This window comes from Myripristis murdjan, chromosome 13 (genome assembly GCF_902150065.1).
Source record: "Myripristis murdjan chromosome 13, fMyrMur1.1, whole genome shotgun sequence".
NCBI classification, from domain to species: domain Eukaryota; kingdom Metazoa; phylum Chordata; class Actinopteri; order Holocentriformes; family Holocentridae; genus Myripristis; species Myripristis murdjan.
In genome coordinates, this window is record NC_043992.1 from 39094837 (window position 1) to 39110504 (window position 15668).

The following is a 15668-nucleotide window of genomic DNA, read 5'->3' on the forward strand; positions in this document are numbered from 1 at the left end:
TCGCCAAAAATGTGTCCCAGGTTTTTGTCACAGTCAGATATTTATAAGTACGCATTTATATCAGATTTTCTGACAGTGTTGACAGGACAGAAATTTACTGGAAAATTACCCTGTGTACTAGTTTCTGGTCAGAGAGAGGACGCTGACTCCACCCCTTAAAAAAGAAAGGTTTATAACTGGAGCATATGTGACACTGTCATTACCCACTTTTACAGCTGAGCTGATTCTGAGACCTTCAGCTTCATTTTTGCTTCTTTACTACTGCAACCACAAGTGACCAAAACAAGACTTCAACATGGTGTCAATGGGACGACAGATGCTGGGCTTTGCCTTGGCCACCATTGGCTTCCTGGGGACTATCATTGTGTGTGCTCTGCCCATGTGGAAAGTCACAGCCTTCATTGGGGCCAACATTGTGGCAGCCCAAGTCATCTGGGAAGGTTTGTGGATGAACTGCGTGGTACAGAGTACAGGCCAGATGCACTGCAAGATCTATGACCCTGTGCTGGCACTGCCCCAAGACCTGCAGGCTGCCCGAGCTCTGGTAGTCATCGCAATCATAGTGTCCGCCTTTGGGATTCTCCTGGGCATCGCTGGGGGCAAGTGTACCAACTTTGTGGAGGAAGAGCGCGCCAAAGCCAGGGTGGCCATCGCAGCTGGAATCATCTTCATCTGTGCTGGTGTCCTCATCCTCATCCCTGTCTGCTGTGCAGCCAACACAATCAGCAGGGACTTCAACAATCCCATCCTCACCAACACCCAGAGAAGGGAGCTGGGAGCGGCGCTGTACATCGGCTGGGGCACTGCAGGCCTTCTCATCTTGGGTGGCGGCCTCCTCTGCAGCTCCTGCCCGCCCAAAGACGACGACTACCCGGTCAAGTACTCCCAGCCCAAGTCTGCAGTCAGCAGCCGAGCCTATGTTTGAGAGGCAAATTCTTCTGAAAAAGATTGTAAATTATTTTACTCTGTCCAAGGTAATCGTTCTGCATTGTGAGCCTCAGAGAGTGCCATGAATTGGTGAAATTATGTCTCATTTTTTGAAAGTGACACAATGAGAAGCTTGTATCAAATCTAACCTTTTCCTGTGCATGAAGCCAATCTAAGCTGTGTAAGGATATTCACTGTCAGGAAGAACTATGATGGAAGGAAATTTGCACAGTTTGTGATGTGCAAACTATTTCCATATTAGTTGAGCATTTTATGAGCATCTGTATTCATTTGCAATATCAGAAGATTGTTTTTATTTACCAATGCCAGTGATTTGTAATAAAAGATTCACTAAACTGATATTTTGTTGTCTGCCTATTCCTTTTTACAGTTTACCTGGTGTTAAGTGTTGATGTTAATAGTGTTTATGTTAATCCTTACTATGCGTGGAATCGGTTAGGTGTTTTGTATCTAAGCACATTTACATTTTACAATTTGACACACGTGACCAGAGCAATCTATAATGAGTGTAATAGTAAGAACAACAACAACAACAAAAATCTAATTCCTATAGGCCAACAAAATGATAAGCAACCAACAGTAAGGAGGGCCAAAGACAGTATTACACAACATGTTAATATGTTACGTTAGCAACATCATGTATGACAAAGACATTCCCAGGGAATGGAGAAAAGGCTGCAGGGAATATATAAAGTATATATATATATGGGATGAGCGAGTACACCACTATCTGTATCTGTATCTGTTTAACCATCTACATTATCCATATCCGTATCCGTACTTGGAGAGGGCGAGGTCGGAAGCGGAAGTGGGTGGGGCTTAAACCAGATGTTTGTGTGATTTGACCGGAAATGGGTGGGGCTTAACTGGTATTTACAGAACAGCCTCAGAAGCTTCAGATCAATGTTTTTGATCACAATAGTAAACAAACTATTTACAGGTATAAATTATTGCACAGTTAAATGATTAAATAAAGAGTTAAATGGTGTACAGAATGCCAAATAATACCTGCAGAAGTGCACTAATGAGTTATAACGGACAGAGCTGCCATGGTGCTATGTTTCATATTGACAAAGAGGATGAATGAAACTGTCATACTGATGGGTGTTATCATAACATCCATCAGTATCAGTATCACAGTTATTGACAGCCATAATTGTTACGAAACTTCTCGAGACCCTTTGTAGTTTAAATCAATGAGATGGACACCCAGCTTGATGAGTAATATTTCTTTTACTTGCAAGGAGTGAGCAGCTTAATACAATGATCAGCTTCCTCTCACTGAAGACCTCTGTCTTCAGTGAACACATTTATACACCTTGTTACACCCTCATTGACGTACCTCAGTAACTATGACAACAAGTGCATACTTGTGCTCCATGTACCAATCTCATCTTTGCAGACAGTTCTGTGGTTTCTTGTCTACGTCTTCTTGGTGAGGTGCCCCTATTTAGGTCGCACTTCTGTGGTCTTATCTCTTACTACACATCCTCTTCTGCTTATACAACAGTGCACAGCTATTCTGTACATTTCTTAAACTTATAAGGAAATAATGATAATACCTGATGATAATACCTACATATGACATTTTTAGAACATTTCCCTCCTGTTTATCATTATTTACATTGCATATGCATTCAATGATCTATCGTTATCAACCACATGTCTTTATCAGTATGTTACAACTTCTTTCGATTTTCTGTAACTACATCATACAGGGTTGAATATCTGTCAAGATCACACGGTGGCTTCCTTGTCCTCTTCACCAATAAGCAAGTTAGCATACAATTTGCCATGTTCAGCGTACAGGGTGTCTCGAACCATTCCATTCACCAGCCGGCGAACCAGAGCCTGTAGACAGGGGAAGAGACAGACAACACAGAAGAAAAACAGAAAAAGCAAGGCCAATACAGGAGACAGGAACTTCATTATCACAAAACCAAGTGAGCCTGATGTCAACCAGCTCCACAGGTTAAATGGGCGTTCATCACTATCTAAGGATTTCATACGTGTCTTACACCCCACCCTTCTCAGCCAGCAGTAGGTCTAGGGCCATTCTGTTTAGCAGAGCCAGCATGTGGAGAGCCTTAAGCTCTGGAGTGAGACTTTCAACAGTACTGTCTACCAGTGCAGTTAGGTTTTCTAATTCCCATGCTACTTCATTTAGTCTGTGTGCTACGTTGGCCACACCGTAATTAGGGAATATAGTTCCCAGGACTCCTTTGACGTCTGAGATATGCTGTCCCCGTCTTGTCTGTTTCAGACTTGTTGTGGGGCGATGATGATGTTCAATTCGCGAATACATGCGAACAGATGGAACCAGGTAAGAGAGGTAACAGGTGCCAGACCAGCCGGTTGGTAAATATAGGTAAGACCTGTGTCCACACGTCCAGACCATGGAACTAGGGCATGCGTATCCCTGTTCTCCTGGTACACGCGTAGTCACATTGGTCATGCCATTGGTGCCAATTAGGGAGACATTAAGCGTCTCACTTATTACTGTTAAATTTGCATTAATCAAATCAGGAACAATGCTGGCTTGTCTGTTCATCCACTGCGTCTCGTTACCTGGGCATCCGCTGCTGTTGTCACAAGCAGCCATTAGGGTGACCCGGCACCTAGTCGAATTTTCTAGGTAAAGGTCCCCTACAAAGTGGGGTCTATGCACACAAATTGGGGGTAGCAGTGTTGAATCATGGAACCGGTGTGACATTAAGACGTCCTTGACTATTATATTTTGCACATATCTCTCACCTCAAAACAAAGTTTTGTGAATAATTTGTAAATCCATATGCTGTAAAGTGGTGTAATATTAGGCTATTCATCCCTCCTGTTAAGCAATGGCAAGGCCCATGGTTCAAAATGCATGCCCATCTGTAAAGACTCCTTGGTAAGATGGGTTTTCCTTCCGGGGAATAATAGATACCGTTTTTCAGAGTGGCCCCAAGAGAAAGCCATCCAGATCATTCAGATGATGGGGAACCTTTTTTCCATGTCTTGTAAAATTGTGTAATCTATGGGGGCATCGTCTGAAAGCAAAATGTTTCTGGCCTGCCACAGCAGCATGTTTTGCCACTTCATCAGCCCGGGCGTCGCTTAGTGGGATAGTATCAGTTCCTCTTGTATGTGCAGCACATTTGCAAACCGCAAGTCTCTTGGGCAATTGAACTGCTTTCAACAGAGCAGTTAAAAGGGCTACATGGTTGACAGGTTTGCCCGTAGAGGTGACCATACCTCTATTGTGCCATTGTTGGGCAAATACGTGCAGACTGGAGAAAGTATATTAGCTATCAGTATAGATGTTAACCACGTTCCCCTCGGCCAATTTACATGCTTCAGTCAGGGCAACAATTTCAGCCCCTTGAGCAGACATATTACCGGGGAGTTTGCCAGACAATAGTTTTATGGTCATCTACTACAGCAAAACCCGTAGCATTCGTTCCATCAGGGTTTTTCTTAGAGGAGCCATCAACATAATATGTAATTGCACGTGGAATAGGAGTATCTGTTAAATCAGGTCGTGGTAAATTAGTTTTGCAGGCCTCTTCCAGACAGTTATGTGGATCGCCGTCTGAGGCCGTTGGTAACAGTGTCGCTGCATTGAGTGTGTTACAGCGTTCTATTGTTAAATGTGGCTGTGATAACAGGGTGGTCATGTATGACAAATGGCAAGCAGGGGAGAGGAACGACATCTTATTTTGTAATAACAGCATTGCAACGACGTGCGGGACCTTCAAGGTCAACGGATGAAAAAGTACTACAGTAGCAGAAGCCTGTATTGCCATGGATGCAGCGACGACGGCCTGCACCCATGGCGGTAGCGCCAAAGCAACTGCATCTAATTTAGAGGATGAGTAGGCTAGGGGTCTTAATTTATCTCCACACGGTTGTAACAGAACCGAAGTTATGTGCCCATTTTTGCAATTTACCATCTGGGTGAAGTGTTTCTTGTAATCAGGCAGTGCCAAAACTGCACTTCCTACTAGCAATTGTATAATCTTATCAAAAGCTTTCTCTGCCCCAGCGTTCCATGTCAATGATTGTTGCATAGTTTTAGGAACATTATAGATTAAATCAGATAGAGGCTTAACCCTTTCTGCATATCCTGGTACCCAAGATCTGCAGAAATTTGTCATTCCCAGGAAAGACATCATTTGTTGTGCGGGCGGGCTCGTTACCACCTAGAAAAACATTACAACACCTGCACCAGCACCGTACGAGAACAAAAGGCAGAGAAACTTTCCATATATAGAGAGAAATCTGGAGCCATGGAGGAAGACAGTTGCCAGGGAAGATAACGTTAGCCGACAACAAAACAGAGTCGGAGAAGCAAGAAAAAATCTGTTAAAAGTCATATACGTTAAGTATATTAAGTATTGAGAGTACCAAAGCTGTTATCAAGGTACTCATTCAAGACCTCTGGTCAGTTCAGTCTTGATTATTGTGTGAAACTGGGCTTGCAGCAAAACTAGAATGTTGCGTGATTTTCATTCTCTCTGTACCAGCACTTTGCAGGTTGTTAATAAAAGAGGAAATGTTCCTGTTTTGTGTGCCCTGAACTTTTTTTTCGTCAAAAAGTTATCAAAAAGGTATATGTATCATTAATGGTAAAAAAAAAAAAAAAAATCATTTTTACTTTTTACTTTTGTACTTAAGTACATTTCAGAGCCTGTACTTTCTTACTTTTACTTGAGTAAAGAAGTTGAATTGGTACTTTACTTTTACCAGAGTCTTTTCTCACACAAGTATCTTTACTTCTACTTAAGTACAGAATGTCAGTACTTTTGCCAACTCTGCAATTTGATACCAAAAATGCCAGTAACGCTTTAGTATTTATCTGACAGTCTTCTTTTATTTTGGAGGCTACTAGGATATCATCTACATATAACAAAAGTTGACTGCCTCTGGGAGGGTTAAATTTGGCTAAGTTGGAAGCCATGCATTGAGAAAATATAGTCAGGGATTCACAGTAGCCCTGGGCTAGATGGGTAAACGTCCACCTTTGTCCTTTAAAGGCAAACCAAAACTGACTATCGGGATGTACTTGGATTGAGAAAAAGGCATTAGATATGTCAATTACTGAGAATATCTGAGCTTTTGGTCACAAATCATTCAGTAGTGTATGTGGATCAGGAACAATAGGAGCTCTCTGTACTACGGTGTTGCTTACTGCTTGCATATCTTGCACCATTCGCCAGCCAATCGAGGGAGCTGCCTTCCTTACTGGAAATAGTGGGGTATTTACAGGTGAATCTGGACAAGCCATAATTGTAGGTTCTATGCCCTTTTCTGCATCTGGTCTTAGGGGATATGGTCTAACATGTGGTCTAAAAGAGGTTTTAGGAGTGATATTTACTGGCAACACTCCTTTCATCATGCCCACGTCAGTCGGGCCTTCAGACCACAAGTCTGGGTCTACTTCTTAAAGCTCAGTGTCTTCCTCTTTTGTCAGGAACACTTCTTTCCAGCTAGTGCAATCTTCAGTCAAATGGGTGCCTGGACACACATGCACGCGCCAATTTAGTTTCAAGTGCTCTCTATTGCTATACTCAATAGTTCCTGTTTTAAGTTCCCAATTGATTGTTGTCTGCACTCGCTGCACTAATCCATGACTGATTCTTGGGAATTTGGATAAAACAGGTTTTAATTTTGAAAATAAAAAGTGAGTTAAATTACAAAATCTGAAGGTATATCGTTATAGGCCAAGGTCTTGGCGGTTCAGCAATGTACCGGTGCAACCTCCTCATTTTGCATTTTTTTCATAAAATAGGCATTTTTCCAGCTATTACTTTGTTTTTGTCAACACCGTCACCGTAATGTTTTTTTAATTTGAAAAACATATTTTTGTATTAAAAGAGACTATTACTTTAATAACTCAACAGCACCAAAGAAACATATTGTAAGCATATTCATTTAAAACAAATCACTGATTCTTGGAAATTTGGATAAAACAGGTTTTAATTTTGAAAAAAAAAAAAAAAAAAAAGGTGAGTTAAATTACAAAATCTGACGGTATATCATTATAGGCCAAGGTCTTGGCTGTTCAGCAATGTACCGGTGCAACCTCCTCATTTTGCATTTTTGTCATAAAATAGGTTTTTCCAGTTATTAGGCTACTTTGTTTTTGTCAACACCGTCACTGTAATGTTTTTTTTTTTTTTTTTTAATTTGAAAAACATATTTTTGTATTAAAGAGACTATTACTTTAATAACTCAACAGCACCAAAGAAACATATTGTAAGCATATTCATTTAAAACAAATATAACTGCCTCTGACGGTGGTGACAGTGGCCTCATTACAACATACAATTCCAAAATTTATACCACTCAAGTCAATGGCTTCTGGCTTAACAACTTTATTTAACTATTTGGTACAAAAAATAACAATCCTGAGCACTGTTATAAGCATTTTTCAAAAAAAAAAAATAAAAATAAATAAAAAAATAAAAATAAACCTATAAAAGAACCTTACAAATGTGCAAAGGACCCCCTGGTTATGCTCTTGATTCTTTTTAGTCATTAAAATGTTGTTAATTTCCAGCAGAAATAGCATTTTTCTTAGTGGGACATGATTTATCCAAATTCCCAAAGAATCAGTGCCATATAAATCTTTCCACTCTGTATTGCAGCTGTGAGTCAATGACACATGTGGTTTCACTTCCTCCCAATACAGATGGTCTTGGGCTGCTGAGAGGTGTGCTGAAACCACACTGTCTACTCACTGATTATTGGGAATTTGGATAAATCATGTGAAAGAGCAGGTTTTTGTTACCACCGTCAGACGTCACCACCGTCAGGTTTTCTGTCTGACGGTGATGACTGAAGTCTGAAAAATGCTTTTAACAGTGCTCAGGATTGTTACTCAAGCCACTGACGTGAGTGGTATAAATTTTGGAAATGTATGTTGTAATGAGGCCACTGTCACCACCGTCAGACGAGTGTCACCACCATCAGAGGCAGTTATATTGGTTTTAAATGAATATGTTTACAATATGTTTCTTTGGTGCTGTTGAGTTATTAAAGTAATAGTCTCTTTAATACAAAAACATGTTTTTCAAATAAAAGAAAAAACATTACGGTGATGGTGTTGACAAAAACAAAGTAGCCTAATAACTGGAAAAACGCCTATTTTATATTTTAAAAAAATGCAAAACGAGGAGGCTGCACCGGTACATTGCTGAACAGACCTTGGCCTATAACGATACACCTTCAGGTTTTGTAATTTAACTCACTTTTTATTTTCAAAATTAAAACCTGTTTTATCCAAATTACCAAGAATCAGTGTCCTTTCTCGTTCCAGATCATGTAGGTCAGTTGCAACCCCAGATCTGTAAGTTTATCCAATTCTTCCTCCTCATAACATCCACAACAACAACTACGACAATTTCACATTGCTAATAGATTGACAACAGCCTTCTTCAGCGGGGTCAGCTGTCACCGTCAGGTTTACTCCCCTCCTGCTGCTTCGGCTATTTCAACCCCAGGCACACAGTCACACTCACACTCACACCGTTTTCTGCTAGCGTCTTTTCTTCTATCTTCAAAGTACAGCACGGGGTGTGTCTTTATGAGACCTCCCCAATTAGGTCTATGCATCCCAGACGCCTGTCTAGTTCTAGAACCTAGATTTATACTCACTCAAGAAGGGTCGGTCCGTTTTCTTGGGTCTTTTCTTTCTCAGGTTCGGATCTCGTCACCCCACCAGGGACGGAGATGATCCCAGGTCGACTGGCCTCTTTTGTCACCGAACTCTGCAGAGGAGGGCTTTTCAGGTCCCAGACCAGACTGTGCACAGTTTTTTTCAGCTCCCCTGGTTTCTCCCCGTCTTCTGGTTGGAGATGTTGAGATCCGGCTCGAAGGACCAAGTTGTTACGAGAATTCTCGAGACCCTTTGTAGTTTAAATCAATGAGACGGACACCCAGCTTGATGAGTAATATTTCTTTTACTTGCAAGGAGTGAGCAGCTTAATACAATGATCAGCTTCTTCTCACTGAAGACCTTTGTCTTCAGTGAACACATTTATACACCTTGTTACACCCTCACTGACGTACCTCAGTAACTATGACAACAAGTGCATACTTCATGTACCAATCTCATCTTTGCAGACAGTTCTGTGGTTTCTTGTCTACGTCTTCTTGGTGAGGTGCCCCTATTTAGGTCGCACTTCTGTGGTCTTATCTCTTACTACACATCCTCTTCTGCTTATACAACAGTGCACAGTTACATTTCTTAAACTTATAAGGAAATAATGATAATACCTGATGATAATACCTACATATGACATTTTTATGACAATAATTCAATCTAAATGAACGTATCAAACTGGATAATTTTAATACTGTCTGTAACTTACATGCAGGCTGAAGTAAGCTACTCGCTGTTTCCAACTGTCCAGCATCCAGTACAGACAGTAGGGTGTTTTTATTTATTTAATTATTTTTTATTATTTTTAATTTTATTTCAAACTGATCATTAAGTGAGAAAATAATGTGTGTTTAAATTTATGTAATTAATAAATATTTCTTTTTTTGTTATGGTAAAAAGAGCAAGAGACAGAGAAATGCCCACAGACTCCCTGCAATGATGCTAAGTGGCATGTCATTAACACAGTGCTGTTCACCTTCTTCACTGGGACAGGGAGGGGTGCAGGTATGGGGAGACTGGGGTGCTGCTGACTCATCTGTTGCTGCTAAGTCTGCTTTAAGGGGCAGGGACCATGATTTAATATGAATATCTTGCAAAACGTTTCTCTGCACTGATTAAATGTTGATGAAATAGGCTAGCTAACTTATTTCACTATGGACATTTAGCGAACAGGTTAATAGCTCACAGACAGGCTACCCATTTTTCTTGGTGAAAAAGTCAGTAAGAGGTCGATATCCCTTCTTTTCTGAAACCCAGATTTTATCTGGATGTTTACTTTGTGGTCAATGGGGATTTCTAACTTTTACTGCCAAAAACAAGTAAAAACAAAGAGATCATAATGGTAGTATTATACTTGAAATATATATATATATATTTACTCAATGATGGTTTAATAATTTTATATTAGTTTTTACCTATTTTTGGGGGGGCCCTGTCAGGCAAGGGCCCTTGGAATTGTCCTAACTTTTACCCCATATACGGCGCCCCTGGAGCGATCAGCTGGTAAAAAAAAAAAAAAAAATGAGTGGTGTGTTGGCAGTGAGACGCAACGCGAGTCTAATCCAGCCCTAACCCTAACCCCTAACCCTAACCCTAACTCAAAAGCAGTGTGTCTGTTACCAACCAAGTTTAGCAGAAACTCTAGTGACTGTCAGTGATTACAAACTGAGGGAAGAGTGAGCTGAAAAACACCTGACCGCTACTGAAGAGAGATGCCACGTGTCACACCTGGGGCGTGTTCAATGACGTTACGATACGTAACGTTGTGTGACATTGTCTCACTCTCTCTCTCTCTCTCTCTCTCTCTCTTTCTCTTTCTCTCTGCTATGGCATATTGCTTGTTTTATACATATGCCTGTGCTATCTATCTATCTATATCTATATCTATAGCTATAGATATATAGGGGCATATACAGTATATATATGTGTGTGTGTGTGTGTGTGTGTGTGTGTGTGTGTGTGTGTGTGTGTGTGTGTGTATGTATTTGGTCTTTTAAAAAAAATGCTTAGAAAACATGAAGATGCCAACACCTTTGGTCTGGATCATCCACATTTTGTAGGTAGTGAATGATGAACTTCACATAATGACTGTTTCCACCCAATGTGTAGTGTTTTCCTTTCTATTGTTACAAGTTACAAGAATCACATCACCCTCTTCTGAGGACAAACATGATTTCAGCAAAACAGTGTAGGTGTTTCATCACTGTGAACACACCCCATTTTGCAGTTTCACATTTCTTGGTATCATGTCCTGTAGTTGCCATTGGAATTAGAATGAGAATGTCCCTAAACCTGCTATGGCATTTTGCTTGTTTTGAATGTGCTGGTGTATCTGCAACAAATGTGAAAACAGAGGAGTGAACAGATGCATCAGATGCATCTTTTGCTACAAAAAACAATTTAAAGATGTGGGAGGTTTTTAATGAATTTTATTACATGTTTTTCCATTTTCATTTTCATTTCTAAATATATCTGGTTTTCATGTCCAAGAAACTCCAGTAAATTAAGATACGATACGATACGATACAATACGATACGATACGATACGATACGATACGATCGATATGATAACTGGGGCCCAAATTTTCAAGCCCAAACTGACCGTTGCCCAAACTGTATCTAAAATAGGCATTAATGAATTTATCAGCTTGTGATGATCTCATGCTTAACGTTTTCCCCCCTCACGTCCCTATGATACTGTTTGACAGCTGACAGAAGAGGAGTCTCATTCACAGGAAGACAGGAATCATCAGGAGTCAAGAGAACAGTCCTCATAAAACAGGCTACTGTCTATAACAAATACATTTAGAGGAATAATAGCCTAATATAACTTATCAAACGGGTCAACAAATGCTGATGGCTTATGCAAACTTGAGCAGACCATGCTGCTGGCAACAAATAGTAAAAAAACAAACAAACAAAAAAACAAAAACAAAAACAAAACATATTTCTAAAAAAAAAACATGAATGTTCATGGCCCTCAGCCTGAACCCTGCCCAAGCCAAACCCATCAAGTCCTGTTGGGTTCCACTGGTTTTCAGGCAGAAATGTCAAGTTCTATGCTTCTATGCTTCCAATACGCTATGATACGACACAATACAGTATGATGTGATAATCATACTGTCTGAGCAAACTGGACGCCATACTATTTTTAAAACCAAATTTTCCTGGTTTTGATTTGGTTTGATTTTTTTTAATATATTTTTTTTTGTCATTTCTGCTGTATTTGATAGTTACCAGAGTGCCCTGGCTTTGATTCTCTTAACACCTGATGACTCCCTTATGGGTGTGGCGCAAAAGGAAACATCATAGGAACACATAATAGCCTTTTGAGGGGAGTTACTAATGAATATTTTCATTTTGTTATATTTTAAACCTGATGATGTCAACCTGACATCACAGCGCTGAGATGGTTTCTACATGCAGATCTACTTAGGGAAGCAGCCCTTGGAAATGCCATTTAACTCATCAGAGAAAACTTCAGAGAACATCTTATATCCTGATGATTATACATTATATTGTTTCATTTACACCTGCCAAATATTTATTTCATACACATATTGGAAATGCCACACATCTTTGTGTTTACATCCAAGAACAAATCACTGCACTGTTTACTTTGAGATTGTGTAATGAATGACTTGAGGGACTCGTTTAAGTCACAGGCTTGTATCCAAATGATTCTTTAAATCCTTATGTCAACACTATGCTGTGTCTGTTGGTATGCCAAACAATCCCTGCAATGGACAGTGCATTGAGACTGCTTATATTTGCAAGCTGTTGTAGTTTCACTAACATACATCCTCTTTCCTTGTTTTGAGCGTGAACAAAACCTGGTGTAACACAATCCTCATCTCCATCCAACAGAGTGAATGAAACCCCCACCTTTATTGTCCTAACACACAAAGAATCCTGCACAGCTAGTATTCGTTGGCAGGGCCTTTGAAGAGTCTTTAATAGCTTTCATAGCACACCTCCCTGTCTTCGTCTGCTTCAGATGCACATAACACCCGCTCAACTCGCAATATACTGCTAAAGAGAGTCAGAGACGGAAGGCAATGGGTTCCAAGGGGTTGCAGATGCTGGGCAGCGCCCTGGCCCTGCTTGGCTGGATTGGGGTGATCGTTGTCTGCGGCGCGCCCATGTGGCGGGTCACTGCCTTCATTGGCAACAACATAGTGACATCCCAGACCATCTGGGAGGGCATCTGGATGAGCTGCGTGGTCCAGAGCACGGGCCAGATGCAGTGTAAGGTCTACGACTCCATGCTGGCTCTGAGCACTGACCTGCAGGCCGCCCGGGCCCTCGTGGTGGTTTCTATTGTCACAGGCATCATCGGGCTCCTCATGGCCTTCGTTGGTGGCAAGTGCACCAACTTCATTCCAGAGGAGGCGGCAAAGGCGAGGGCCGTGGTGGGGGCCGGGGTGGTGCTGATCATCTGCGGGGTCCTGTGCCTCATCCCTGTCTCCTGGACTGCCAGCATCATCGTAAGGAACTTCTACAACCCTCTTCTGACGGACGCCCAGAGAAGAGAGCTCGGTGCTGCTCTTTACGTTGGCTGGGGCGCTGGGATACTGCTGCTCGTGGGAGGGGGGATACTGTGTGCCAGCTGTCCCCCCAGGGAAGACAAAGCCCCCTCTGTGAAGTACCTGTTAAATAAGTCCTCAGGAGAAGCCAGCAAGCAGGACTCAGTTCGGTCTTCTACCCCAACAAAGACGTATATCTGAGGCTTTCAAAGGGACAAATGGAACTCTGGTTTTGTCTCCAATAAATAATGGAAGCTTGAAGGACTAGCTGCAAAATATAAAGGAAAAGCAGCTGTACGCACAGACTTCTCACTGTGAAGGAGACATGCACGTCATCACAATATGAATAGGTATATGAAGGCACTATATGTTTAAGATTTGTGTAATATCCATCTTATTTGTTGTAATGACTATATACTGTATGGTAGTGTAAATAAGAGTTATTTACATGTTTGGGAAAACTGGTAACTTCAGTCTGAAAATGTAAAATTTAAATTTTTGGCATCATCGCCATATGGCACTTTGATATTTGAGGTTTTGTCACAATAAATGGCCTTTAATGTGAGCTTTTTTCTCCCAGTCAGTCTTGTTTGTATTACTTCAAAAAATGCACCCATGCATACTTAAACCAAGCAGTGTGAGAACCTGTTTGACAGGTACTTAACACAGAGATCACTATCAAGCAAACAGGGTGACTGAGGGCTGTGGAAGTGCGTTGGCAGATCTGTTTTGTTAAACTTGTTATGCTTGGTAGTTTAATCCAAAACCACTGAAGTTTCTTGCATAAATACTTGGTTTTGTGGGAAGAAAAGTACAAATCTTGAATAAACTAATGTAAAGGCAAATATGAAATGATAAAAAAAGTGAAAAAAAAAAAAAACTGTGGACTTTGGCTCAATTTCCTATTTGGGTTACTGACTCTCTGTACATGGTTGGATGACAAAGATGTAAATTTATACATTTTTCAAAAGCTCAAATCAAAAATGGAAGCCAGGAAATGTTTTGGTTTCTGACGAGTGAAAGGCTGCGAGTTGTTACCGTCCCACCAGCCTGACAGAGGACAGTGTTGTTGTCGAGCTGGGGATCAGGGACAAGGAAGGGTTACATTACACAGATCTCACAGGAAATGTCACTTTACTGTACTGACCTCAAGTGTTCCCATTTTTTCTGTGATTTACGTTTACATTTTAGGCATTTAGGTGATGCTCTTACCCTGAGTAATCAAGTTTAATCAATAAAGTCCCAAACCAGTGAATACTGAAACTCATTCTTTTTCTCAGCTTAGGCTGCTGAATTTTCAACAGTGTCTAATTTGACTTGATTTAGAATTATAGTTATGCAAAGGTTTCATTTGATTTTGTGGCTCCCTCCCCATAAATATGGAGTAGTAGGCAAGATGCCTCTTCTCTGTGTTTAGCCCACAGCAATACTTTACTTTTAGCTTCAGGCCATGAAACTGAGCACAAACTGACACTCCCTTTATAGGCGGTGAGAGGCTTAACTCATCGAGCTTCCTGGTCTCACATGTTTATAGTTTTGTTTGTGAACTGGTTGTGACTGTCCATTCCATTTATGTTCAATCTTTTGAAAATGGTTTTGACTGCAATTTTAATCCATTCTGATAAGATTCAAAACTGTCAATGATTCAAACGTTAAACAGAGAGCTATTTTAAACGTGAACATCTTAAGATAACTGGTAGTCCTCTTAAATGTCAGCTGCTAACATAGGTCTGTGTTATGCTATCATGTGCATTACTTATATTGCAGCAATATTTTTCTAATAGTATGGCGGCTATGCGAAAAATCGTGCACTTCACGATACAAGCATGAAATTTGGCACACTGTTAGAGCATGCCCTAAGGATCATTTTTGGCTATAGGGCCATCGCAGATTTGTCCTGTGGTAACCGTGGCAACCATTTTTCAAAATGGCTGCCACCTGCTGTGATTTTACCTGTAACTCAGGTTCTAGACCACCTAGGATCTTGATCCTGGTGGCTAATCCTACATTTTCAAGGATGAGGAATACAGTGGTACTATTTACAACATGCTAGCAACTACCTAACTACATATTTCTGGCATTCAGTTAATTAAATAATAGTAAGAACCATCAAAATATGTAGGTAGTAGAGTACAGTGTACATGTTTTCTAAGATGTTGACAGATATGCCATGAAATGCATGTGTGTTATGGCAATGGCCAAAGTTGAACTATACAGCAGTACAGAGACAGGATACCATTTAGCCTAAAGGCATATCTAATAAAGCCAAAGTGGAAAGAAAGTGTGACAACACAAAGTTACGTATGATGACACAGTCCACCACAGTAGTAAAGGGCAGTGCACTGAAGCTGCCTTGCCACATTTGCATCTTCCACAACACCTTTTTGCAACCACAGCAGAGGAGGTCGCAACATGCCAGGCTTGCTTCTGGTAGTGTGGTCCAGTCAACTTCCCATCCACCTGTCAGAATCAGAATCAACTTTGTTGTCACATGACACATTTTACAGGCGTAACAAAGTGGGTTAAATTATTCATTCATTCATTCATTC

The 15668-nt window shown here is 40.8% G+C and overlaps 2 protein-coding genes across 2 annotated transcripts; both read left to right on the top strand.

Moving 5' to 3' along the window:
- Positions 1-219: 219 nt before the first annotated feature.
- Positions 220-1287, top strand: LOC115370466 (claudin-4-like). Its single transcript, XM_030067492.1, has one exon. The coding sequence runs from the start codon at positions 296-298 to the stop codon at positions 923-925; it is 630 nt and encodes a 209-aa protein (XP_029923352.1). The 5' UTR covers positions 220-295; the 3' UTR covers positions 926-1287.
- Positions 1288-12612: 11325 nt separating this feature from the next.
- Positions 12613-13723, top strand: LOC115370680 (claudin-4-like). The gene has a single exon (XM_030067805.1). The coding sequence runs from the start codon at positions 12652-12654 to the stop codon at positions 13318-13320; it is 669 nt and encodes a 222-aa protein (XP_029923665.1). The 5' UTR covers positions 12613-12651; the 3' UTR covers positions 13321-13723.
- Positions 13724-15668: the final 1945 nt, after the last annotated feature.

Excerpts from the sequence above, each read along its gene's own strand:
- LOC115370466 (XM_030067492.1), top strand. The coding sequence starts at position 296 with ATGGTGTCAATGGGACGACAGATGCTGGGCTTTGCCTTGGCCACCATT.
- LOC115370680 (XM_030067805.1), top strand. The coding sequence starts at position 12,652 with ATGGGTTCCAAGGGGTTGCAGATGCTGGGCAGCGCCCTGGCCCTGCTT.